Here is a 27,856-nt window from a genome sequence, read left to right as displayed (position 1 = left end):
GAAAATGGGGACAGTAAGTCACATAGTCACTGTATGTATCACGCATTATGCACCCCCAGTGTGGTTAACTAAAGTCATGCATCATTGTTAAGTCTTTATGGTCATTTTCATAGTTTCAAGTTTTGCATCCTTCTCCCAGATTGTATACAACGTTTAGCTACTCTCAGTCTCTAATCATGACTTACCATGAGTGACTACTTGCAGTGAGCCGCAAGTTCTCAGTAGTACTAGGGAAAATAAAGAAGCACACACCATTTAGCCCTCATTTGGGTGACTTTCTGGAATCAATATTCTTGGTCCTGGATGCCTCTCAAGTGTGAAGTGGTCCAGGGTGCTAAGGGCAGAAGGTTCGGGATGAGGCTTAAGGATGTGTGGAAAGAGAACAGAAGACAGCTGTCTGGCAATGTCCTGGATTAGAGAAGGGTAGCTCGCCCCCTAGTGGAATTAGGAGGCAGACTTAGGGCTGAGGTGGGAAATGCTGGTGAATAATCAGTGTAGCCAGTTGCCCTACCATGTGGCCGTGTAAAGTGCAGAGGGCTCCATTCACAGGCTAGCATTTCTGCTTGCTTCCATGTCTAGGGTGTGCAAAGTCAAGGAGAAGCAGACAGTGTTAACCTACTCTTGTAGCAGGTTGCTCTCTTGTGAGGTATAGCTCTGCAGTGCCCTACTTCAGATGATGGGTCCTCAGCCCTCCAACCGATATTGATGCAGTTTCTGTGCCACTGAATTGCTCTGGTTATATTTAGTCAGATCGTTTGCTTGGTTACACTACAGGGCTCCGAAGATAATCGTATTTGAATGCTGACAAAACCCATTTTTACAAACCATTTCGGCCAAAAGTGTGCAAACTAAAGGGGTTTAAAACACTACTACTAATACTACTAAGGGGATCAAATATGGGCCCTTTTCATACCTCTTAAGCTTTTGAGATTCCAAGCAGAGTGCTTTTGTGCCTATTGAAGCGTATTAGTTTATCAAGATAACTCATGTAAAACGTTGAATCATTGTAGCAAAATGTATGAAGATGATAAAATAAAATATATCACATTTTTGTGACTTAAAACAAAACGTTTGAAAAAACCCATGTGTCTCATTGTGAATAGCATTTAGAAATAATGAAATTGTGACACTGACAACCATGTATTTCGTTTCAAACAAGGATAACCATGCGCTGGCTAGGTTCCCAATGCTATATATACATTTTTAAAATGTCTTGCCCCGCTCCTGGAAACTAAATTTTTGACATCAAATTTAACCCTGCTTACAAATACGTCCCAGTGTTATTTTTGATTTCCAGAATAAGCCCTTTTATCTCCCATACCATTAGGTAAACATCTCAAAAAGGATAAACCTTATTGTGGCCAGTCAAGGTACAATCTGAACATCAGATTATTTAATACATAGGTAGGAGAAATCTGTAGATTTACCAAACTCAATAGCTAGGTCTTTTATAGTCCATTTGAAAGCTGCTATTAAGAAGTAATTGTCCTAGACAAACTGCCCAACTACAAGACTTTTTGATAGATGTCATCTGCTGGCAAGAAAATCCACTATTCCCTTTCGCCAGAACACCCAACAAATGTCATTTCATAAAGGATGGCCAAGAGAAATGAGGGAATATTCACTGTTGTCAGTTAAGTATACAGGATATCAAGGTCAACTACTCCGAAAGCAGCTTGGATGTCTGCAAACCAAGAGATTCTGAAGGGTGATTCCAATGAAAATGAACTCAATGGACAGGATACACTTTTAGAGGATTAGACAGGTTTTCAGCACTGGTGACCCCATTGAAGCCTGCAGGGTGTAATGCTTGTTTGGATAGTTAGGATGAGTCCAAACCAGGATGAGGTGAGAGCTTTTTCATACCTGGACATGTAGTATTCCTCTTGGTAATCTGTAAGAAATGACCCTCTTTATTGCATGGTTACCCCATTTTCTGCCTGTTTGTCAATATGTTTGATTGTGTCCACTTGGATCCTGCTAACCAGGACCCCCAGTGATTATGCTCTCTCCCTTCTAACTTGGTAGCTAGTACCATTTTCATCCCGCATTCGGCATACTGGCACCCTCATGTAAGCCCCTAGTATATGGTACATAGGTACCCAGGGCATTAGGTACCAGGGGATCCCTATGGGCTGCAGCACGTATTATGCTACATTGGGAGCCCATTCAAAGTGTTCTGCAGGCCTGCTATTGCAGCCTGCGTGAAAGGGTGCATGCACCTTTTTTCACCTTAGGTCCACCAGGTCACTATAAGTTACCCAATATGGCAGGCCTGCCTAGCCCAGAGGGCAGGGTGTACGTACCTGTGTGTGAAGGCACCCCTGCACTAGCAAAGGTGCCCTCACAAACTCCAGTGCCATTTTCATGGACTTCATGAGTGTGGGGATGCTATTTTATGCGGGTACTGGACATAGGTCACTACCTATGTCCAGCTACATAATGGTAGCTCCAAACCAAGGCATGTTTGGTATCAAACACGTTGAAATCATATCCCAGTACTGTTGCCAGTACTGGAAGTATGATTCCATGCACTGTGGGGGCTCCTTAGAGGACCCCCAGCATTGCCCCCATCAGTCTTCCAGGGATTTCCAGGCAGCCCCAGCTGCTGCCACCCCTCAGAAAGGTTTCTGCCCTCCTGCTGTTTGAACAGCTCAAGCCCAGGAAGGCAGAACAAAGGATTCTTTTGGGAGAGGGAGGTAACTCCCTCTCCCTTTGGAAATAGGTGTTACATGGCTTGGGAGGAGTAGCCTCCCCAAGCCACTGGTATGCTTTGAAGGGCACATTTGGTGTCCTCCATGCATAAACCAGTCTACACCGTTTCAGGGACCTCCAGTCCCTGCTCTGGCACGAAAATGAACAATGGAAAGGGGAGTGACCACTCCCCTGTCTATCACCACCCCAGGGGTGGTGCCCAGAGCTCATCGAGAGGGTCTCTGGGTTCTGCCATCTTGAATCCAAGTTGGCAGGGACCTCTGGGAGCATCGGAGTGGCCGGGCCAGGCAGGTGATGTCAGAGCCCCCTCCTGAAAGGTGGTCACCTGGCTAGGTAAAGCAATCCCCCTTTCAGGGCTATTTAGGGTCTCTTTTGGGTGGGTCCTCAGAGTGGGCTTACAAGATTCCAGTAGGACTCCTCTGCAACCTCTGATTTGACTTCTAGCCACTGGAACTGCAACTGGCCCCTCCAGAAACCAACAATCTGCATCCACAAAGAAGACTCTTCTTGCAACATTGTTTCCATGGCTCATTCCAGCTTCTGCAACATTTCCCCTGCTGGGCATCCTCTGAGAGCAGCAAGTCTTCATTCTGCATGAGAAGAAAGAAGGAATCTCCCTTGGAGTGAAGGAGTGACAGGCTCCTACTGCAACAACGACCGGCTGCGTGGAACTCCTTTCACCCTGAGCTGCATGGTTCCTGCATCACGGGTGGTGGTCCGGAGTAGTCCCCTTGGTCCTCTCTGGCAGCTGTCCAACTTTGGTGGAGGTAAGCCCTTGCCTTCCCATGCAGGACAGTACCCCAGTGTACTGTGCCTCTTGCAGCTGCCAAGGCTTGTTTGCATCTCCTCCAAGGAATCTTCAGGCTACATGTAGCTCCAGCCTACAGCACTCCTTCCTGTTATGCACAGCACTCGGCGTAGTTCTCCTGCGGTATGCGACCCTTCTTCCATCGTGCTACGTGGGCTCTTTTTCGACTCCTATGTCCCCCTTCTGTGGGACTCTTGTTGCTGCTGCCTCTGCTCCTGTGGGCTCTTTGCGTCACTAAGGGCCCCCCTCTGATTCCCCCCTTCTGGGTTGAGACCTCCTGGACCTTGCTGGTCCCCAGCAGCTCCACTTTACGTCAACTGCAATATTTGCCTTTGCCAAGGCTTGTTGGTGGAATTCCTGCACCAGAGCCCGACTGCAATTCTTCCAGCACGGGACATCATCTGCATCCTGCGGAACTTGTCACCAACTCCAGGGCTGAAGTGCTGACCTTCTTCACATCACTGTCGACCAACATCTGCATCCACAGCTGGGTGGATAGTAGCTCCTACTCTTCTTGGAATCTTCTGTGACTTCTGGACATGGTCCCCTTCTGCCACAGGTCTTCCTCTTCAGGAGTCCACTGATGATTTCTTGCAGTCTTGTCTGGGTGTTGCATTTTCTTCTTTTCCTTCCTTTTGGGTGGTTTGGGGAAAGTCCACTAACTTAACTCCTTTTCTCTTGGTCTTTCTAGTACCCCCAGCTTCCCTCTACAAATACCTAGGTGAGGGTAGTGTGTTCGCATTCCATTTAAGTATATGGTTTGGGTTCCCTCTAGGGTCACTATTGTCAAACTGCATTTGCACTGTTTTCTATCAGTTTCTATGCCTATTTCTAGTAACTAGTGTATATAATTACGGTATTACTTACATCCTATTGGAGGGTTGCCTCTCTAGTACTTTTTGGTATTGTGTCACTAAAATAAAGTACCTTTATTTTTGTAACACTGGGTGTTTTTCTTTCATGTTTGTGAGTGCTGTGTGCCTACTGTAGTATTGCATGAGTTTTTCATGTCTCCTAGATAAGCCTTGACTGCTCATCCACAGCTACCTCTAGAGAGCCTGGCTTCTAGACAGTGCCTACACTACTCTAATAGAAGATACTTGGACCTGGTATAAGGTGTAAGTATTTTAGGTACCCACCAGACACCAGGCCAACTTCCTACATTATCTCTATGCTGCTTTCCCTGCAAACCAATGTCCTGGAACCAGTGTATTGTTTATAAACGTATCAGCACCAGACAAATATTTAATGCCAATGCTTACGTAAGGAATACACGTAAACTGCATTAGTGAATGCCAGTGAATTTTAAACAAAGGGCCCTGGTAAAAGAGAGAGTTCTCTCCTCCACCCCCCCCCCCCTCTCTGTAAAAGAGCACGCTTTACAGAATGCTGCTTTGCCAATAGTCCAAAATGGTTGATTTCGCACAACTTCAATCTATGCTTGTCTATACCCATTGTCACGCAACAGCCAGTCTCTTTACCTCTTTTGTTGACCTGATAACTGTGAATAAAGGATTGTTTTAGTTTCATGATATGATCCTTCCCAGATGAAGCCTGTGATCACGCCAAAGAAGGCTCGGCAGTTTCAAACTGCAAAGAAACTGTATTTGTGGTAAGGACAGATGTTCCTTGCTCGGGTACCCGCATATATTTGTATCCCTGCACCAGGGTATGAGTCCAGGGCAGGCTGGAGTCTTGTCTGATGGTTTAGTAGGTCTGCTGATTGTCCACTGGAAAATGAGGATAATTAAATAAAGGCTACACACGTTGTAAATCAAGATTTACAGGAACCAGCGGACAGCAGCGCGCATTGAAATATTAGTGCGAGCTAAGTCAGCTCTTGGTTCTGCACAGTGTTCAGAAAATGCATTCAGACATAACAAATGGTTGAATAGCACATAATGTTTAACATGCTCTGGTTGGTGGTCACTCTGCTTAGTGACAGTAAACGTAAATGCATTTTCAGAACATTTTTGAAAATTATTGCAGTGTCTAATCTTACCATTTATCTGAGACAGGGCAATCCTCTCCTGCTCTCCCCTCCCTCAAAATAAATGTCCTGTCACTTTTTCACCCCAGCTAATTCTGAACCCTCTTTTTCCAATCATTGAAAATACAAAGTGCAAGCTAAGTCTTATTTTGCTGCTGGTCAATTATAAATGAAGCTGAAGAGGAAAGATCGATGGATGAAAAGGTTGTGAGACAATAACTTCAGGATAAGATCATGTGATCTGTTAAACCAACCAAACACAAACAGACAGACGTGCCCTAATAGCCCGGTGAGCCAGGACACATCATCCACCTAGAATAGAGGAATTCCTCACTGGATAAGGTGGTATAGCAATCAATTGTGGCTTAGGCTATTAGGGCACATCTGTCTTTGTATGTTTTGTTATTATGTTAGGAGATAATGGGCATCTGCCCTATATATCTTTCTCCAGCCCCACAGATTCAGGGGCATATGTGTTGGATCTATTACACCAAGCCTCCTTTTTTCCTCTCAAAGTCCTAAATATGGTAATAGTAAATCTGTATTTGCGTTATACCTGGTTTGCTCTCCAAATGGTAATCTGCCACCAGACTCGCATTGAGAGGAGATCTTTCCCCTGTGACCCTAAACACTCACTTTTCCAGGGAGGGTATAAAATGACCACCACCATTGACCCACCTCTTTCAATAAAATTAAGATGATACGCCCTGGATGGTAAACATCCTCAACAACGACACATGAACCACGACTTTGTTAATACCGCAAGTGGAACCACGCTTGAGTTAACGACGACTCCCTTTTTCTCTGCCTTAACCACACATGTGCTGAACAACGCACATTCGTGGTTAAGGCAGAGAAAAACGGACTCAGCATCTGGAGAGGATGTGGTCAGGTAAGTGGAACTGGGAGGTAGTTTTGTTTTTGGGACAGGGGTGGGGGGGTCAGGGTAATTTTGTTTTTAGGGACTGGGTGGGGGAGCAGGTGTAATTTTGTATTTAGGGTGGGTGGGGTGGGTTTGTAGTGGTGGGGTGGGGGTTGGGGTAATTTTGTTTTTAGGGGCAGGCATGTGGGGTGGGTTTTTAGGGGTGGGGTGGAGGGTCGGGTTAAATGTGTATTTAGGGTCGGTGGGGGTGAGTTTTAGGGGGAGGGTGGGGCTCAGGGTAATTTTGTATTTAGGGCGTGTGGGGGTCAGGTCTTAAGGGGTGGGGGGTTGGGGTAAATTTTTATTTAGGGCGGGTTTTAGGGACAGGGGTGGGGGATCGGGTAATTTTTTATTTAGGGCAGGTGGGGGGTCAGGTTTTAAGGGGCAGGGGTGGGGGTTCGGGGTGATTTTGTATTTAGGGCAGGGTGGGGAGTCAGGGTAGGACACGGTCAGGTAAGTGGGGCTGGGAGAGGGTTGGGGTAGTTTTTAGGGGGGTGAGGTAATTTTGTATTTAGGGCAGGTTTTAGGGGTGGGGTGGGGTAATTTTGTTTTTAAGGGTGGGGTCGTTTTATTTTTGGGGTGGGGTTGGTTGTTTTTAGTGCGGGTGGGGGTTAGGGTAGGTTTTAGGGCTCAGGGTGGGTTGTTTTGTATAGGGGTAGTTTTTAGGGGCAGGTTGGGGTAGTTTTATTTTTGGGGTGGGGATAGGGGTAGTTTTATTTTGTGGGTGGGGGGTCTGGGTAGGCTTTAGGGCTCAGGGTGGGTGAGGGCATTGGGGTAGTTTTTAGGGCCAGGTGGGGGGCAGGGTACTTTTATTTTTTGGGCAGTTGGGTATTTGTATTTTTAGGGCGGTTGGGGGGATCGTTGTAAAGGCATGCGTGATAAAGGCATTCGTGGAAACAACACGTTGTTGTTCCGACCGCGATGTTAATGCATGCGTGGTTGGCAAATGCGTTGTTCCATCATAGATCCACTTGGGATAACATCCTTCCCTTACTATGTTTGGGGCACATGTGTGGGAATGAGTACTATCACATGAAAGACAAAAGTCTAAATGTAATGAAGATTAAACAATGTAATCCGGTTTTACCTCTTGTCTCCTCTACCTCATCATAGTCCAATATCTCATGAAGCTGTACTAAATGGGAAAAAACGTAGACACCAAGATCAGAAGCAGCTGCAGAACACACCTCAAGCCCCCTCTTGATTCAATATTTAAGAGCGCTGGCCAGGCAGACAATACCAATGGCACTGTTTACCATAAGCAAGGCTATTCAAATCCCAACTTGCTGGTGGTAACTGAAGGTCAATAGTAGAGTCCAGTTGTCCCTCTGCTTCTTCCTAACTCAACACAGTCCCACAGTTCTCTAAAAGGTCAGTTGTCAGGAAGTTAGTTCCTACTTGTTTTCAGTGCTTCGCAGCCAGTACTTGGCCTTCGCTTTCAGCAGCAGTACCACAGAGTAAACCTACCTTCTTATTGACTGCTTCAAATATCTCCGATTGCTACAAAACTGATTCACATCCGTGTCCCCCACCCAGTTGCCTTTGTTCTGACAGCGGATTTGTCTCATAGCTGTCAAGAAAATCTTTCCAGCTTTGGAATTTTTAGCACTAGAGTTCTAGCTCTCTAGAATACATGAAAATGTCAAGTCTTTTTTGTCCCACAAGTTATTAAAATCATTATGGTTGTAGACACAACACATTCATTATTGATGACTCCAACAAAACAAGTGGTGCTTGATGACTGTGCAACATCTCAGTTATATTGTTTGACTCCCTACTTCTCAGAAACAGTGAAGCGCTGGTTCTAGGCAAATTGAAGATTAGAGGCTTTATTTTTAATTGTACGGTATTGGTGGGGTGCAAACTCTGCACATGTAATTACCATTACCGCATGATAACACCCCGCAAATACCATTCAAAAGTGAACTAAAGCCCTTCGGATGGGAAACAACTTTACAGACATATAATTACTGGGCGTTATTTCACATGGCATTTCTTATTCTAAGGGGTTTAATGCACACTCGTGGTAAATAAGTGGGGAGGCTTCTCTGTGGGACTGGGGTGGAGGTATGTGAGTAAAAGAAGGAATGGGAATAAAAGTTGTAACAGCTCCGCCTGCCAGAGAAAACGGCCAGGCGGGGACAGGTTCCAAGGCCAGGCTATTCTTGCAGTTAAAGCCTCGAGAGTCTTTAAAGGCCAGAATTTGATTGTGAGATGGGGTCTAGTTTTCCTGCACCCAGGGGAATGAGGTACAAGAAACCAGGCCAGTAGTGGTCAGGCAGCTGGGCCGCAGGGCCCAGGGTGTTATAGGGCTTCTTAAGAGAACATCATTCAGTGGGCAGCAAAATGTCACTTTGCCTTAGGACGTAAATATCCTTGCACTGTCTACAAAAGCATGCCTACTTCTGCTATTAATATGTACAGTAGAGAGCCTCATTTTTCAGTTCTCCGATCTGGAGCCCGCCTTCCTTGTAGTTGCATCCATCAGCCTCATCGTAGGCCTTGCCGCTATACTCACAGTAATCAAGTGAGCAATATTCGATATCCTCATTCCACATACCAGAGAGTTGGGTGCTCCCTAGATAAGGTAAGCGACACACATTACTCCTTCAGGAGCTAGTAGAAGCACGATAAGCATGTCGTTATCCCGTTACTCTGGTGCCGTCCTCTACTTTTACCCCCTGGAACTCTCACATTGCGTCTTTCCTCCAGGACAAAGACTTCATTCCTTGGGTCTTGATTAAGTTGGCAACCATCCCCCAGGTTATTATAAGTCCTGAATCAGCAGAAGCAGTTCCTCTGTTAGGGCAGCGGAGCGTTGTCCTCCTGCCAGCAGCAGAAGCTGCAAAACCTTTAACAAACAAAACGATAACAAACCCTGTTTATTATCGTTTTGTTTGTTAAAGGGGCGCGGCCACGGCGGGTGACAAACAGTGTGAATGTATGTTTGGCAAGCCGTCTCGGGACGGCCAAACACACCTGCGCAGTAGGGTCTCTCCAGGCAAGCAACACAGTTGCCGGGCTAGAGAGAGCCTGCACAGGCTCCCGGTCTGCCTGTAAGAGCCCTGGCCGGGCCCTGCCAGCCACTACTAACACTGCCCTGAGCAGCATCAGGACTGGCCGCAGGGCAGGTTGGGTTCCTGTGTCTGCAGCCTGGAGCGACGACAAGGGAAAGAGAAGAGAAAGTAAGTGTGTGTTTTTTTTTTTTTTTATTATTACATTTTAGCCCCTTATTTTTCCTTTGGTATTTATGAATAAAAGTTTGCCTAAACCTCATGACTGATTCTGGTTGCTTTACCAATGATGGATTTGACCCAATTAGAATGTATACTGCTTTGATGGTAATGTTCAAATATTGATTGATTCAAATGCAGAATGTTCTGCTTATTCCTTAGTATTCTAAATGAGTTTCACTTAAACATTTGTGTATGTTATACTGTTTATACCTATGTTTGCGTGAACATTCGGGTTTCTCTTGTTTTTCTAGTAACAGTTAATAGATACAGGTCATGCATGTTCCTTGGGGCCTTATTAAGTGTAATAAAAATACCACTGCAACACTGGCAGTGGTAGAGCTACAGTTACCGTTCTAATCCTCAAAGAAGAAAACAATACCTGAAAGTAATATCCACTCTGGAGGGTTACTGCCAACGCTAATATTACCACTGACATTAAATTCTTAACTGCAAGGAAGCCCCGCTACTGCTCAATAATTATAGGATTCAGCAAATAAAATAATATCAACAGCTCGTTAGTCTGAAAATCGCAAAATAAAACAACCATCTTTCCTGGCTTAAATCTTTGGCTATGTGTTGCCAGTAAACACTCGGGCAATAAAGCAGAATTTTTTTTTCTTCTTCAGGAGCGCCCCTAAAATCTATTTGATGCAGATGTTACTTTTTCCTCTTAGAGGTTTAGCTGAACCATAGGTGTAGGAAGTTGGCTCTGTATGCACTATTTCAAAGTAAGGAATAGTATGCACAGAGTCCAAGGGTTCCCCTTAGAGGTAAGATAGTGGCAAAAAGAGATAATTCTAATGCTCTATTTTGTGGTAGTGTGGTCGAGCAGTAGGCTTATCAGAGGGTAGTGTTAAGCATTTGTTATACACACACAGGCAATAAATGAGGAACACACACTCAGAGACAATTCCAGGCCAATAGGTTTTTGTATAGAAAAATATATTTTCTTAGTTTATTTTAAGAACCACAGGTTCAAGATTTACAAGTTATACTTCAAATGAAAGGTATTTCAGGTAGGTACTTTAGGAACTTTGAATTAGCAAAATAGAATATACAGTTTTCACATAAATGACATATAGCTATTTTAAAACTAGACACTACAATTTTCAACAGTTCCTGGGGGAGGTAAGTGTTTGTTAGTTTTTGCAGGTAAGTAAACCACCTACAGGGTTCACGTTTGGGTCCAAGGTAGCCCACCGTTGGGGGTTCAGAGCAACCCCAAAGTTACCACACCAGCAGCTCAGGGCAGGTCAGGTGCAGAGGTCAAAGTGGTGCCCAAAACGCATAGGCTTCAATGGAGAAGTGGTTGCCCCGGTTCCAGTCTGCCAGCAGGTAAGTACCCGCGTCTTCGGAGGGCAGACCAGGGGGGTTTTGTAGGGCACCGGGGGGGACACAAGTCCACACAGAAAGTACACCCTCAGCAGCACGGGGGCGGCCGGGTGCAGTGTGCAAACAAGCGTCGGGTTCGCAATAGGAATCAATGAGAGACCAAGGGGTCTCTTCAGCGATGCAGGCAGGCAAGGGGGGGCTCCTCGGGGTAGCCACCACCTGGGCAAGGGAGAGGGCCACCTGGGGTCGCTCCTGCACCGGAGGTCGGATCCTTCAGGTCCTGGGGGCTGCGGATGCAGTGCCTTTACCAGGTGTCAGGTCTTTGAAGCAGGCAGTCGCGGTCAGGGGGAGCCTCGGGATTCCCTCTGCAGGCGTCGCTGTGGGGGGTCAGGGGGGTCAACTCTGGCTACTCACGCTCTCGCAGTCGCCGGGGAGTCCTCCCTGAAGTGATTGTTCTCCACAAGTCGAGCCGGGGGCGTCGGGTGCAGAGTGCCAAGTCTCACGCTTCCGGCAGGAAACACGTGTTGTTTCAAAGTTGCTTCTTTGTTGCAAAGTTGCAGTCTTTGGTGAACAGAGCCCTGTCCTCAGGAGTTCTTGGTCCTTCTAGATGCAGGGCAGTCCTCTGAGGCTTCAGAGGTCGCTGGTCCCTGTGGAAAGCATCGCTGGAGCAGTGTCTTTAGAAGTGGGGAGACAGGCCGGTAGAGCTGGGGCCAAAGCAGTTGGTGTCTCCGTCTTCTCATGCAGGGTTTTTCAGCTCAGCAGTCCTCTTCTTCTTAGGTTGCAGGAATCTGAGTTCCTAGGTTCTGGGGAGCCCCTAAATACTGAATTTAGGGGGGTGTTTAGGTCTGGGGGGTTAGTAGCCACTGGCTACTAGCCCTGAGGGTGGCTACACCCTCTTTGTGCCTCCTCCCTGAGGGGAGGGGGGCACATCCCTAATCCTATTGGGGAATCCTCCATCTGCAAGATGGATGATTTCAAAAAGTTAGTCACATCAGCTCAGGACACATTAGGGGCTGTCCTGACTGGCCAGTGACTCCTCCTTGTTTTTCTCATTATCTCCTCCGACCTTGCCGCCAAAAGTGGGGCCGTGGCCGGAGGGGGCGGGCAACTCCACTAGCTGGAGTGCCCTGGGGTGCTGTAACAAAGGGGGTGAGCCTTTGAGGCTCACCGCCAGGTGTTACAGTTCCTGCAGGGGGAGGTGTGAAGCACCTCCACCCCGTACAGGCTTTGTTACTAGCCACATAGTGACAAAGGCACTCTCCCCATGTGGCCAGCAATATGTCTGGTGTGTGGCAGGCTGCTAAAACCAGTCAGCCTACCCGGGTAGTCGGTTAAGGTTTCAGGGGGCACCTCTAAGGTGCCCTCTGGGGTGTATGTTACAATAAAATGTACACTAGCATCAGTGTGCATTTATTGTGCTGAGAAGTTTGATACCAAACTTCACAGTTTCCAGTGTAGCCATTATGGTGCTGTGGAGTTTGTGCATGACAGACTCCCAGACCATATACTCTTATGGCTACCCTGCACTTACAATGTCTAAGGTTTTGCTTAGACACTGTAGGGGCATAGTGCTCATGCACTTGTGCCCTCACCTATGGTATAGTGCACCCTGCCTTAGGGCTGTAAGGCCTGCTAGAGGGGTGACTTATCTATACTTCATAGGCAGTGTGAGGTTGGCATGGCACCCTGAGGGGAGTGCCATGTCGACTTAGTCATTTTATCCCCACTAGCACACACAAGCTGGCAAGCAGTGTGTCTGTGCTGAGTGAGGGGGTCCCCAGGGTGGCATAAGACATGCTGCAGCCCTTAGAGACCTTCCCTGGCATCAGGGCCCTTGGTACCAGGGGTACCAGTTACAAGGGACGTACCTGGATGCCAGGGTGTGCCAATTGTGGAACAAAAGTACAGGTTAGGGAAAGAACACTGGTGCTGGGGCCTGGTTAGCAGGCCTCAGCACACTTTCAAATCAAAGCTTAGCATCAGCAAAGGCAAAACGTCAGGGGGTGATCTATGGCCATGTTAGCTTAAAAAGTTGTTGACTTGATCACATCCCATAAGGATGCGCAGAGTAGTATTTAGACACCTGTCCTCAGAAGTGACTGGAAAACCCTTTGTTTCCCACATTAATTTGCACGGGGGTACTCCACCTCTGCAATTGGTGTATGCTACTTGCTGCCACCACAGTGCCCAGGTCCTCCTCGCAGGGGGCTGCCTCTCAGCCCAGCATTAATTATAGCTCAGACGTAGACTCTTCGCAGGCTTGCCTAAGAGATCTTTTCAGTAGTAATTTTTCTGATTTCTCTCTCAAATGGGAGAAAGCACCAAACCCCCTGCAAAAGAGCACGGATGACCCAGGAAGTCTGAGGGGAATAACGCCCGGACCTCAACTCCCAGGCCTCAGCTCCCCAGTTCATCCTGTGTTAGAGAGACTGCTGTCCAATGTTTCTTTCCCTGCTGCCTCTGTCCTCTAAGTTCATTACTAGAATGAAATTGGATCTGTTGTGTAGAAAGACCGAGAGGATGGATCTTTCTATTCAGTTGTTTGTGTTCTCTATAACTATCACTTTCCTGGTGTTTCCCCAGCTTTTTTAGGGTAAAGGGGCATAATTATTCAGTCACAGCTCACAGGGGTTAATAGGGGTGGGATGGCATGGGGTGGGAGAGGGTGTGGGGTGAGAGGTATAATAATAAAAAAATAAAAAATGAAATCGTACCTGCCTCACTGCTGCCACACCGCCGGTCCTTCTTCCTGGTCACAGGAGTCAGACTCCCAGCCTGCCCTGCGGCCAATCCTGAAGCTGCTCAGAGGAATGTTAGGATTGGCTAGAGCACCCAGCCAGGGCACTCCCAGGCAGACTGTGAGGCTGTGCCTACTCTCTCCAGCACAGCAACACAGTGCCGGGCTGGAGAGAGCACAACGCGCACGTATGTTTGACTGGCCTGAGATGGCCGGTCAAACACACATGCGCACTGAGGGGAGTGTACAGTGCACTCTCCTCGTCCCAGTCATCCCTATGGCCCCACTCTTTTAACAACAAAACGATAATAAATGTAGTTCCATCAAAATAAAGAGTCTGTTCGCTTGTATCTTAATCAGTTGGGTTACTCATGGTGTCCTGTGCGGTGACAAGTGGGGCAGTTCTGCACCTCCCCCTCAATACCTCAGCGTCAGACTCTGGTAAAGCAGGGGGATGAGGAACCTAGGTCACAGTTGGCCGCTGTTACAGGTTCAGCCCGCCACGCAGCTCGCCACTGAGCTGGGGGTATTTTAACCTCGGTGACTCTGCCACGATGGTGCCGCCTGAGAGCTCAGTACGGTATCCCACCAGGTGGTCTAACACCCAAAATTAGTTTCCTTGTCTCTCTGATCAGTTTCTGATTTAGTCTCTGAAAGATAAGAACCTGTTACAGTAAAATGACCCTGCTGCTTAGTTGGTTAATCGGCAAGCTCCCACTGTACGTGGGCTCAGCACTGAGAAGCGATGTGCATGTAGATCTGTGGGGCGGGCCCTGTAAAAATCTGCATCACATTATATTAGCAAATTTACTGTAACTTTATATAGAGAAGGCTTAAAGAGGGAGGGTCATTAGAAGCGATGGGAATGTTTACTATTATTTGTGCGCGGCCTGTAGAAGCGTGTCTCCAGGACCGGTTGTGTTTTTTTGATCCTAAAGCTCCCTTAGAATTTCACTTTCATAATGCATCTGTCATGTCGATGCTCCCCGGTGACCCTTGTGTAATAAACAAGAGGAATGCACGGCTTGGGCAATGATTTCCGTCAGTGCCAGCACAGTTAAACAAGCTGCAGATTTATTGACTCATTTGACTCTATCTGACCCTGTGTATTTATTTCTGGAGTCATCTGGCTCGCGCGTAATTGCTTCCATGTCTCCGCGAGAGGGGTCTCGCGCTCACGCTAGTGTCAGGAGAAAGCGTGTCTCGGAGCTGTTTACAGAAGAGCGCTGGCCCTCTTGCTGCAGCTCAGGCTCACGCGTTCCAGCCTTTCTGGAAAGAACTGGGCTCTTTAATCACTCCATCGTGATACTATAAAAACGACAATGGACCGGACTTTCATTTGCTTTGATCCTACAACCCAAACCGCTGCACGCTGCTCACGCGAGCCACCCATTGCTACCATGACCAGGTGACCCTCGCCAGCAGGCCTGACTGAGACAGGAGCTTTGAGTCTCCGATAAAAATAAAAAAATGTTATTAGCAGGGCTTGAAGTAGGATGAAAAAGGTGTATATTTGGGGTGGGGTCTTCTAAAGTGGCGTGGCCTGTGTTACACACATATCTGATTTCCATAATATGCCACGCGACGGTACTTTGGTGCCTTTCTGATCTTTCCGTATTGCATCTAGATATGTTTCACAACAATTGACATACACCTGGAATCAGCAAGGACTATGGGCTTTGGGCTTTGTCAATGGTTGTTACCTGTTTAAGAAAAACGAGTAACACTAATTATTTTGTTGTGATTAAATAATATTGGAAACGTTTTAATTCTGAAATTGAGACAGCAAATTAAATATTAGTGAGACCACTGGAAGGAGTAATGTGTTCAGTGTGTCTAAACTCCCGTTATTTTAGACATGTACACCCCTTTCTCCTCCTCGTCCATCTGCATATTTTAGCACCCTCTTTTCACTGTCTTCTGAGAGCATTTCCTCGCATCTTTTTCACTTCACATACATGAAAATAAAAAATGCATCTACTCCCATGTATGCACTGCATTTTCATTTTCCTTGTCAATATTCTGACAACTGTGTACTTCCTTCACACATATTGTGCAGAATCACCATTGCAACTGGAATACACGACCGCTGTTCTGTGCGCTCTGTAAAGAGGCCAAGAGTTGGATAAATGTGTAATCTGAACACCTTTCTGGGCCACTAACAGGCACTGGGAGTTGCACTGCCTTCAGTCTCAACTCCAGAGCTTGCAATCCTGGGCTGTTGCAAGCTCTGGAGAATGGTGCTATTATTCCGATCGGCTTTGAAAGGCACGGCATGCTCGTGGATACTGTATATATAAAAGGGTACATCGATGCCCATGGATCTTGTTAACCTCTTGGGAACTCAATAAATATGGCGACCGAATACTCCAGTGGTACAATTTTGTGAATCAGGCTCTTCATACACTGTACTCGTCACAAAAACTCAAATAGTTCAAGAAGTGAAACTTATATTGGATACCAGAGCTGTTCCGACAATAGTTTGGACTTAAACTGTATACGGAAGTTTGTCTTTAGATCCAGTATTCATACAGCTTCTTTAGAGACGATATATGCCTTGAAGAATTCTCGAGGTGGGAACAAAACATGTCAGCTAAATTCTTCATATGACCAAGATCATCAACATGGTCGAACTCTTGATTGCATATTATGAGGAATTACATATTGCTGTTTATGTGTATATTGTATGTTTACTAAAGAACTAAAACTTATTTTGTCATAGCTGTTGGATTCCTTCTTATTTTGTGCAGTAATTACATTGTGTAGTTTCATATTTAATATTATGATCTGTTCTTGGTGTATCTTGTCCTGATCATTCATTATACGTATTAGGACTGCTCCACTACGTTCTAATTGGTTTTGCCAGGGGTTCGCTACTTAAAACATCTACATCCTGGCAACGGATGTTGGTAGTGTGTCGAGCACCATCACTATCAGAGGAACAAAAAGAGATGTGAAACCAACATATCACTGTTGCCGTTTTTGAAGTTTAAGGCACTTCGAGATGCACTGCCTTCAGCCTCAACTCCAGAGCTTGTAATCGTGGCCTTAAATTGAACCGGCCGCCTCTAGGTGTCTAAGTGTGCACTACAATACAAAAACCTATCTTCTTGGAAATAACTCCTACTCTTAAGGAATGCACCATTAAGTGAAAAGATGAAATATTAACAGGCACTGAATCACTGAAATGGATTACCTTAACTTATTTTCAAATAGATTTTTCAGAAATTATTGAGTGCTTCTGCTTTTAAAATTAAGGACATGAATATTGGGCCAGACAGGGACCCGTTTCAATGCCTGTTTTTAATTACTACCAGGACTGAGCCCTAGAAGCTTCCCCTACTTAAAGCCATGGTTATTAAGATATGCAGAAAATTGTTTTGGTGTTGTCAAATGCGCAACCATTGCCTCTTTAGGCCAGCAGCTGTGAATTGTTAGGTAAATTGCAACCGATCTATCTTACATTAGTGCATGTATATATTACACTGAGTTAGTTGCAGTCATATATCCTATTAGTACATAGTATATTACATTAGTACATTTACATATTATGTTACTGGATTTTTTTCCATAGCGTACATTCTGCCATTGGCGTGGGCTTTTAGAGCTTTCAGCAGTCATGTGACTTTAAACAAGTTTCCGGGGTTGCCATCGCAGAACAAAGTTTGATTCTGCTTGTGATGACATTTCATGGGTGTTGTGTATGGGTCATTTTCTCTGTTAAGTGGCTATGGGCCAGATGTATGATCATCAGAGGTTGCAACTCCCAATTTGTGAATTTTAGCAATTTTCTAATTGTGAGTCACAACCTCTGATGTACAACAGTGTCTGCAATTTCCAAATGATTCACAGGTGACCTGCCTCATTAATATTCATGAGATACATCACAATTTGCGACCCTTTGGGAATGGCTGGCACTCACAGTGATAGTGGCCTGCTGTGGTCAGCAGTTTACCATGTATGTGACTGCTTTTTAAATAAAGCATTTTTTTTTAAACAGGCTGCATTTCAAACACAAAAATGAAAAGTCTCCTTTTCCTTTTTTAAGGAAAGTTAATGTTCCCTGGGACCACTGCCTGCTCTTAAAAAATATTGGTGCCCCCATTCACAAAGGAGAAGGGGCCCTTTGAGGACCCCTACCCATTTGCAAATGGCTTACAGCCTCCTTCGCAGAGTTGGTAAATTATGAATGGTTTCCGACTGCATTCTGGTCGTAAAACATTCATACATGCCAGTACGCTTGTTATTAGGAAGGGACGCCCTAAACACACCTCTTCCTAATACCAAATCGCAAAAGCAAAATGTAAGTCGGTAACAAGTTACAGGCTCTGGCCCTAAGTCTTATTGATTGAGCTGGAGACGTATGATTTTGGTGTTCAAGGGTTATGTCCAGAGTGTTTTGCCAATAGACGTGCCCATTGTCAGGCTGATGGAGATTTCTGTTATGTCTTGTTATTTGGTACTATGATATTATGATAAAAGGTATTTGATGCTTAAGCCAAGCACAAGCGTATCAACCGTTTACTTGTGCCTTTTCAAATCTATTGTATCAAAAGCAGTAAATGTTGTGTATTAGAACCAAGCTAAGAGTTTCCAAAACCCTCTCTTGCCTTTTTAGTTGACTCACAAATAGCTGTGTGTTAAGTCTAAAAATGACACACTTTGGACATGAGCAGCTCTGCCGCCTCACTAAGATGACATTTTAAATGCAATGACTTACCTACTTATGTGGATAAGTCACAATTGTCTAGATTTAAGCGTCCTATCAATGTCATCCAAGGAAAAAACATGATTTTACGTAGTTGGTTGAAACTGACCGGACAAGCTGTTTACATAAGGACAGTAAAGTTTGTCCATATTTACGTTTTTATACGCTCTGTCATCTTTTTAAAGCATGATTTCTGTTTGAAGAACCTTCTGGAAAAAAAGGTTCGGAAGACATGCACAGGTATCGACTGCCTAAATGGCATGCTTGTGTGAGTGAAGTTTGTTCACACTTGTTTCTTTAAAAAACATTTTGCCCTATTTGTGAAAAAACACATGAACGTGCGTTGTAACTTTACAGCTGTGCCTGATCCTACTTCTATGGAGTTTTTTTGATTCACAGATTTTGATTTTTTGAGAATTCCAACTAGGAAGTGGTCAGTCACAGGTTTCCAGGTGTACTTCTGTAAAAATCTTGTGAAGTACCCTGTGGGTCCCTGTGCTTTTCCTGCAAAACTCTATGCAGTGTAATTCAACCATCTTGCAAATCGCACCACCACTTCACCAGTAAGATGCCTTTATTTAGATCTAGTAAAATGAGGTTTACTAACAGCCTTTCAAGAAAATATCATTGCTCAGCCATCTGTTTTACTGAAATGATAAGTGCTCATGGTTGAAACCGTTCTGTAAAATAAGGATATCAGACTGAATAGAATGGGCTGGCACAGCCCTTTGAAGGTAGCATGTTACACGGGCACAAGCTGGGGTGGATGGAGTCCCCACACACTTTTTTTGATTTTTTTTTTTAGGAATAAGACTCCGTTCCCCTTAGCCTGAGAGGTGCCAAATCGTGCCCCAGCACTGCAGCTGCTTTTTTTTATTTACAAACACTAGATGAGCGTGACCTGGCCTATGGATGTTTGTGGGCCTCCCTCTCACTGGCAGTATCCCATTTGCTTGTGAAAATGGCCCAGAAGAGGTTGTCTTTTAATCTCTTATCCGAGGAACTGAGACTTTGACAAAATTAACCCTTCCATTGCTTAACAAAGTACAATTGTGAAGCATTTCGGGCTTTGCAATTGGATAAAAACCACCAGCAGGAAGTGAACAGGCATTAAAACTAAATTTAATGTTTAAAAATACACCCGCCACTGTGTGTTTACATTCTAAAAGCATTTAAACCCTTAGGCCCTCATAAAGAACATGGCAGTGTGGACCACTATGCCGGCGGTGGCTGTAATTTCCGCCAACGGCATGGCGGTCCAGACCGCCATATAATTACCGTGGCTGAACCGCCACGTTTTAAACACCGCCACCGCCATGCTCCCGCCACCAGGCAGCCTGGCAGTGGCGACGTTTCTGATCCGACTGAGCAGCGCTGCCTGCTGGATAATGACTCTGATTCCACCAGCCTTTCCCTGGCGGTGTAAAGGCTGGCGGAATGAGTGACTCGGGGCCCCTGCACTGCCCATGCACCTGGCATGGGCAGTGCAGGGGCCCCATGCATAGCCCCATCGCGCATTTCACTGGCCGATTTAAGGGCAGTAAAATGCGCAACGGGTGCTGCTAGACCCGCCGCACTGCTACATTGCCGCCAGTTCCATTTGGAGCTGGCGTCAATGTTCAGGCCCTGCTTCTAGCTGGGCTGGCTGGCTGAAACACTGTTTCCGCCCGCCGGCCCAGCTGGGTGTATATTATGTGGCGGGCGGGGTGTTCTGTGCTCTGGCGGTCTTCTGTTGACAGTCAGAGCCGATCTCAGTGGGTTTCCCCGCCGAGATCGTAATGACCTCCTTAATGTCCAAGTTTAAAAATATTGTTAATTTTAGCCATTTTCAGCTTAGTAACTAGTGTGGAAAAATACACGATATATAAAAAGTAAAACCCCCAATTTTTTTTTTTTTTTTTTTTTTTTTTTTCACAATTGTTTGTGACTATCTAATGTGTTGTCTTTGTAAAATAGGCCCTTGACATAATAAGTGAAAATTAATATAAGGGCATGATATTGGTTCTTGTGGTGTCACTTCCTGCAATATTATAACGTTTTTCATATGGTAATTAGTACCCACACTATTATCCTTGGGACTTGTGTCCTGATCATGGAAAGGACAACATGCAATGCATAGGGGATCGCCAGGTGACATGAAAAGTAGGGAGTCGAATTGGGGGCTACAAGACCCTGGGCAAGGGCTCCTAATCAGTTTCCATCAAGGTCACTCTGTATGGCAGAAGTGGCTCATTGATCTATATTTCATATGTTGTTCTAAGGTGACAGAATTCGAGAGGGGACTGAAAATTGAATTGTTGGTTCCACATTAATGATAAACAAATAAAGACCAGTTGGTGGTCTCGTCCCCTGGCTGCTGGAAGAGTCGTTTAATGGAACAAAATATATGAATAAAGGAATCTAAAGCAGCGCTGCATTGCTCCTCCCATTGGTTAAGAACTTAACATTTTCATTAGTGCTAAAGCAAATAGTGGATTTATCAAAATTTGGATTATTGGGCTAAGTTTCTTTGGGGAAAGGATAGATTATAGGAAATACTTTTGCAAATTCTATGAGGATTGCATAAGAGACTGGGCTACCTCAGGTTGTATGACCCACAAGCCTGCCTGGAGCGGTGTGCCAGGACACCCATGAGAAGCAGAGGACGATGTATCAAGCTGAGGAATGGGAGGTCTGTGGTAAAGGGGTCTGTACTTGAATTGCCTTTATCCATCACAGTGTACCCCAAACAATAAGTTGCAGACTGCTCTGTCCCTGCTTTAAAAAGAATAATGCCATTAGCCTGTTTAGTGTTTGTGCTCCCTTTCTACAGCCGGGCAGTGGTAGATAGTTGCCCTAAATTCAGTGGACACCATATGGGCCAAAGCAGTGGCAAAAATGGCGACTTATTTTAAGGTAGGACAGAGACAAAATCACACTTTGCTGAGGGTGGCAATCATCTTTGTATTATGCTGAGTACATCTGTAAAGTGGGGATTACTGGTATGCCCTATTCTTGGGAGACACTGCAGTGGACATTTGTTGAGAGGCTAGTGAGCAAGGGCAATGGCTATAAGCCACCATGGTGTGCCCTAAGAAGTCAGGGGATAAGATGGGCATAAGCAGGAGCTGCTCTTGGACACACATCATCCAACTGAGAAGCTGCTCACAAAATGGCAAAACTTGTACCATTAAATGCTTGCTTCTGTGTAAACATAATTCATATGACTTAAAATATACCAACAAAAAATGAACGAAAGTAGCACATATGAAAAATAATTCCAATATGTTTTCTAAACAAAACAAAAAAACTCAAAATACCTTGTGTAGGGCCTTTTTCTTCTAGCATAGTAATTACTAAGTGAGTACTGGCACCAACAACTCCCCTTTTCCTGATCTGTGTCCCACTGTCTTCACCACCAAACATTAAACTTCAAAACTGCACAGTGGAATCTTCAGCCTACTGCTACCTTTAACATCCTCCCCACCCTTAGTGGCCACCAATGAATACACCACACACAGAGCTATGTCTTACACGTCTTTATTCTTCAGCATGTAACCGCAAACTCAACATTTTAAACTTGCCTTCGCTGCACCACATTTGAACACTTATGTCATCATGCTATGGAGTCCTTCAGAATCCATATAGGTTCCATCATTCATACTCACAAGATACAACATCTCCCCCTCTGTTAATAAAAAAATAAAAAAAATTAGCACATATACACATTATAATTCTTCAATGAGTCCTCTTGGTACTTTTATAACTCATCCGGACCATGTCTTGAGAATCTGGGAATCAATAATTGTAGTGTCCAAGATCTGCTTTGGTTATGTAGGATGAGTATCGATGTGGGATTTCCCAGAGGTTTTCTCTGATCTGGTCTTTACATTGACATTAACGTCCGATGAGGGAGGAGCCACCTGTTTGAAGTGCGAGAATCCTTACCTGATAGATTTTACTGGACATTGGGCTGTCATGTACCCTTTGCTGGTTACAACTGAATTGGCTCTGCATCAAAAGGGGCATCATGTTTGCATTGTTGTGTCTGACGAACAAGCACTTGATAGTCTCACTTAAAAGAGAATGATCTTTGCATGTCGCCCTTTTGTCAGCATAAGCCTCTATTTTCTACTTACGACCCAAGTTGGTTGTACATGTCTCGGCATCAGTTTTGGATCTGATGTTGGTCTATTGGGGAACTTGGTCGTTTATAGCTCCCCCGAACATCAGGGTGGCAGAGCTTTTACCTGTGGTCAAGTGAGGTGTTGTACAGTAAGCTTGTAGAGTAAATGTAGATTTTCCTAGTAATTTATGACAGAAAGTCTTCATTTTATTAAAGACACGGAGGCGAGTATTATGCTTATCTAATCTTGCTTTATTTTAATAGCAGCAGTCAAGAAAACTACGATTCCCAGGACGCTAACCAGCAATTAGCCAATGGGAATGTAAAACGTAGTGTAACAAGGACCAATCATAACACAGTGTACAATATAATCATAACACTTGACTGCGACCAACCCTCTTTTCTTATTGTGAGACGCTAGTCGGTTTGAGAACATAGGAAGAATAGTTAAAATTATAGAAAATGCCAAAATCAATTAAAGTTCTTGACAAAGGTTCAACCATGAACGGACTGAAGAAATCTGCTGTCTGGAAGAAAACCAAACTGGAGACGAGATAGATCCACAGAAGAGGAAGATGATTCTGGTAAAACTGACCAACGTCTATGAAGAAGGTGGTGGTTGAATCGCAGATGCTGTTAGGGAGGGAGCGAACAACAACAGTTACTGAGAGTTACAGTGGGATAATACTCGCCTCTGTGTCTTTAATAAAATTGAGACTTTCTGTCATAAATTACTAGGAAAATATACGTTTTATGTCAAGACCAGAGGCTCCTATTAAGCTTTTTTAAAGCATGTTAATCACCATAGAAGTTGCCGTATGAACTGGCTTCCGATAAAAAGTCCTAAAAACATTATCATTGGACCAGTCAGCCGATCTCAGAATGTCTTCGAGTCTGGAACCCACCCAGAAAGCCTTGGAGGCCATGGCTCCTCTAGAGGAATGAGCCCCAAAAACTGAAGTATCAATACCTGCCAAGGACATAACCCAACGGACCCATCTGGCTAGGGTAGCAGAAGAAACAGGTTTGTGAAAGGAAATGAGGAGTTGAGAATTAGAAGACGTTCTGAGATTGGCTATGTGCTCTTCATAAATCTTAAGACAATGTCCCACACAAAGTTTTGGTTGATAAGGAAAGTAAGGATAGAATACAGTACGTAGATTGGTCTTAGTACGCTTATTAATAGAAAACAATACTCCATTCAGAGTAAACTCACAAGAGGAAATATCTAAAGCTTTAACATCTGATAAATGTTTAATAGAAATAAGACATAATAGCATCGTAAGTTTAGCAGAAAGCATTTTCAATGAAAGATCTGCATTATCTTGCCAAGATAAAAACAAATTCAAAACAACATTAACATCCCATTATTTCGAATATTTGGGTAAGGGAGGTGTAGAAAATGTTACTCCCTTTAATAGACGGCAAAGTAGAGGATGTTCTCCAGTCTGCTTGCCATTGATGTAGGTGTGATGCATAGAAATTGCTGATCTGTAAAGATTAATCGTCCTATAAGACTTACCTGCACTGGCATCTGCAGCCAAGAAATTTATAACATAAATTATATTGGCTGAAATGGGATCGAGATTTCTTCCTATACATCAGCCTTACCAAAGAGACCAAGCGGAACTGTATGCCTTTCTGGTAACTGGAGCCCAGGCTTTATTAATAAAGTCTGAAGCTTCTGAAGAAATAGGAATGGAAGACTGGTCAGACCTGACAATTTCCATGCTGAAAGGGTGAGAGACTTGTTGAGTACCAAGTTGTGAGGATGACCCAAGGGATACCGAAGGAGGGGGGAAAAAAGGATGGAAGGAGGACTGGTAAGTCGATTGCCAGGTCCAGGATCGGAGGGAACCACACTTGTGATTGCCAAAAAGATACTATCACCAACGTCGCCCTCTGACGTCTCACCTGTGCAAGAACTCTGGTGATCATGAGAAACAGAGGGAAGGCATAATTGACTGAAGTGGACCAGTCCTGGAGGAAAGAATCTGTGGCTAAAGCCAAGGGATCTGGACGTCAGCTGAAGAATCAAGATAATTGGGAATTCAGGAGGGAAGCAAAGAGGTCGATACGAAAGGGACCCCTTTTGTTGAGGAGAGACTGAAAAACCAAGGGATGGAGTTTCCCGTCACTGAAATCTCTGAGAAAACAGGATTGCCAGTATGCTGTCGTATTGAGTCTGCCCTGTGAATACTCCGCCGTAAGAGAGATTCTGTTGTGAAGACAAAACTCCCATAGACTTTTTGCGAGATCTGCCAAAGGTTCTGATCTAGTACCTCCCAAATGGTTTATGTAACGGACAGCCGAAACACTGTTCATGCGGAGAAGGATAGAACACTAAATTTTCTCTTGCAAGGCTTTTGATTGCAAAGGAGTCCGAAGCATCTCTAAATAGTTGATATGCAATTTGGATTCCTCAATGGACGAAGTACCTCCAGTCGAGAGTGGACCACAACAGGCGCCCCAACCTGTTAGGCTTGCATCTGATTCTAACACAAGATCTGGGGCTGATACGAAGATAGTTCTGCTGTTCCAGACATCTAAATAGTCTATCACCTACTGGATTTCTGAAGGGGATTCTAGGTCTAGATCGATAACATCTGAGTAGGTGAGTCCTTTTCTGAGGTTACGAATCTTTAAGCGCTGAAGGGCTCGATAGTGGAGGGGCCCAGGAAATATAGCTTGCATCGAAGAAGACAGCAGACCTACTATCCTGGGTAGGGATCTGATAGAGATTTGTGTACTGCAGAGAGTTTGTAAAATCTCTGCTTTTATAGTCTTTACTTTTTGCTGAGGAAGATGGAGAGTAGTGGAAGAAGAGTCCACTACGAAACCCAGAAACTCTATTTGTTGAGTAGGAATCATCACTGATTTTCTTTGTTGATTATGAAACCCAACTGGGAAAGAAGGGAACAAGCAGAATGTCATCTAGATATATGACTAACCTGACGCCCAGCGATCTCAGATGAGCCACTACCGGCCTCATTAATTTTGTAAAGCACCAAGGTGCTGATGAAAGGCCGAGGGGAAGGGAAGAAAACTAATAGAGTTTTCCCTGCCACTGGAACTGGAGGAACTTCCTGTGGTGTGTGTGAATTGGAACGGAAAAGTACGCATCCTGCAGGTCCAAACGTACCATGAAATCGAATTGGAGAAGAGGGTCTCTGTGATGATCTTGAAGTGTCGATAGACGACAAACTAGTTGAAAGCTTTGAGATTGATAACCGGTCTCATTTTGTTGTTTTCTTTCATAAGGGAGCTCAGAAAACCTGAAGAGTTCGGAAGTGAGTTGAATGGCATTCTTCGAGAGAAGGGATTTGATTTCTTCTGAAATTAGAGTGGACATCTCCATCGTGAAACGAGGAAGGGGAGGAAAGAACCTCTGAAACAGAGTGGAATAAAATTCAGATTCAGATAACCCTGTATTGTGTCTAGAAGCCAGGGGTCTGCAGTTATCATTTTCTGTTCTTTTAAGAAAAACTGAAGAAGACCCCCTACTGGAGGAAGGCCAGAAACAGGACCTACTGTGTTGGTTATTGTTTCTGAAGTTGCGTGGTCCTAGACCCTGGCAAACTCTGCCCCTTTGAAGGTAGAACTGGGGCTAGTAGTCTTGTACTCCGTATGAAGAGTTGAAGGAGTCTCTGTATCCTTGTTGACGAAAGGAACGGCTGGTAAAGCGGCTCCTGCCTCTACCGGCCGGTGCAAAAACACGCTGGTTGAAAACCTTCTTTAGGGATTGTTGCGCCTTTTCAATAGAGGAAAACATAGACACATATCTGCTGAGATTCTTAATAAAGGAGTCCCCAAAAAGTAGACCATCTGCTTTATTGCCAGGGTCTAGGGTAGCCAAATTGGCTAGTTTAGGCTCTAGCTTCAAAAAAAGACCTTTTTATCTTTCATGATAAATGGCACCATTAGCGTTCCCCAAAAGACAAAAGGCTCTCTGAATCCACAGAGAAAGGTCTTAAAGGGTCAAAGTCTAAGTTTTCTAGCCTTGCAGACTCCGCCATATCAAAATCCAGAATCTGTCCTGGCAAGTTGACCAGACTTTGCCCACTCCTTTACTGGAATCTTTGCCAAACTTGGAAAAGAAGGTAAGAAGAGGTTGGTCTATAGAGGGGGTAGAGGTAATATTAGAAGATAAGGAGGGTCTAGGGCATTCAGATTTCAATTTAGCCCTTGTTTGCTTGTCTAAAGGGAGTCTTAACCTGGAAGATATATAGTCCCCCACATGGAAAGAAGGAAACCATTCTGTTGAATTAGGATGGTGTAGGAGGGTAGGATCAAATATAGGGGTGCCATCTGAATCTAGGACTGTTTTAGCAGCATAAGGGTCAGTGGCAAAAAACGATAACTTAGATCTTTTGGAGGGGGGGGAAGGATCATTAGAACCCAAAATATAAATATCAGTCATCATCTAAATCTCCCACATCACCCATGTCATCATCTGTATCGAGGATGTGCAAAATTACAATCTTTTTAGGTGCGCTTTGCAAATGTTTAGCTTTGGCTTTATATTTAGAGTGGGGAATAGAAGAATTCCCTTCCTTAAAAGGAGGCCTGGGAGGATCTAAGATCTAAACCTGGGGTGAAGAAACTTCACCAGATAATGCAGCTCCAGGCGGGGTGACCTTAAAAAGGGATTTGAGAAATGACATCACATTTAGTTTACGTTTTCTGCTACCCCCTGCAGAATGGGCCAGTAATGATTTTGTCACCATGCTCTTAACCAAGGCTTCTTGGTTTTTGGTCATTTTATCCGTAGAGGCTGCAATGGCCTGTTCCACTGAATTGTGAACGTAGGAACTAAAGTCCGTATCAAAAATGTCACCCTCGTCAGCCCTGACATGAATAAGGGGAGAGCTGTCTAACTCCATACAGCAAAAAGAAAGGATTGCATTTTTGGAGGAGGAAAGGGTTAATGTAAACTCAAACATTTAGGAGAGAGAGAAAAAATGAAAGTACACGCCCAAAGGGGCATGAACTATCTTGCCTGAGGCCGAAAGGAAAGCGTCTGGAAAGGCGGAGTCACCGGCCACTCCTCCTGTGAGGCAATGTAGAGGAGGGCATAAGCGGAAAAAAACAAAGCCAAGAAGAAGAAACACCAGGTAAGCGGTTACACAGCAGAGCAAGAGGAAACAGCTAACGGTCTGAGTGAGATACGCTAGGTAACACAAAGTGACCGTTAAAGCCGTTGCCAGAGCGCGAGCAGAAGAATGTTCTGAACGTGCACAGAAAGCACATTAACACAAAGCAGTAGCTAAAACAATACAACTGTAATAAACTGTAATAAACGA

At 44.7% G+C, this 27,856-nt stretch overlaps 1 protein-coding gene across 1 annotated transcript in view; it reads left to right on the top strand.

Annotated features, from left to right (window-relative positions):
* Positions 1-27,856, top strand: part of LOC138246962 (uncharacterized) — a 700,938-nt gene that overhangs the window by 623,141 nt on the left and 49,941 nt on the right. Inside the window, exon 4 of the mRNA XM_069201710.1 lies at positions 9,342-9,620. Within this exon, the coding sequence (XP_069057811.1) occupies positions 9,342-9,620 (279 nt within the window). The remainder of the gene's footprint in view (positions 1-9,341; positions 9,621-27,856) is intronic.

The sequence above is a fragment of the Pleurodeles waltl genome, chromosome 7 (assembly GCF_031143425.1).
Source record: "Pleurodeles waltl isolate 20211129_DDA chromosome 7, aPleWal1.hap1.20221129, whole genome shotgun sequence".
Classification (NCBI taxonomy): Eukaryota; Metazoa; Chordata; class Amphibia; order Caudata; family Salamandridae; genus Pleurodeles; species Pleurodeles waltl.
Note: the sequence above shows the minus strand (reverse complement) of the source record. Positions and strands in the feature narration are given on the sequence as shown.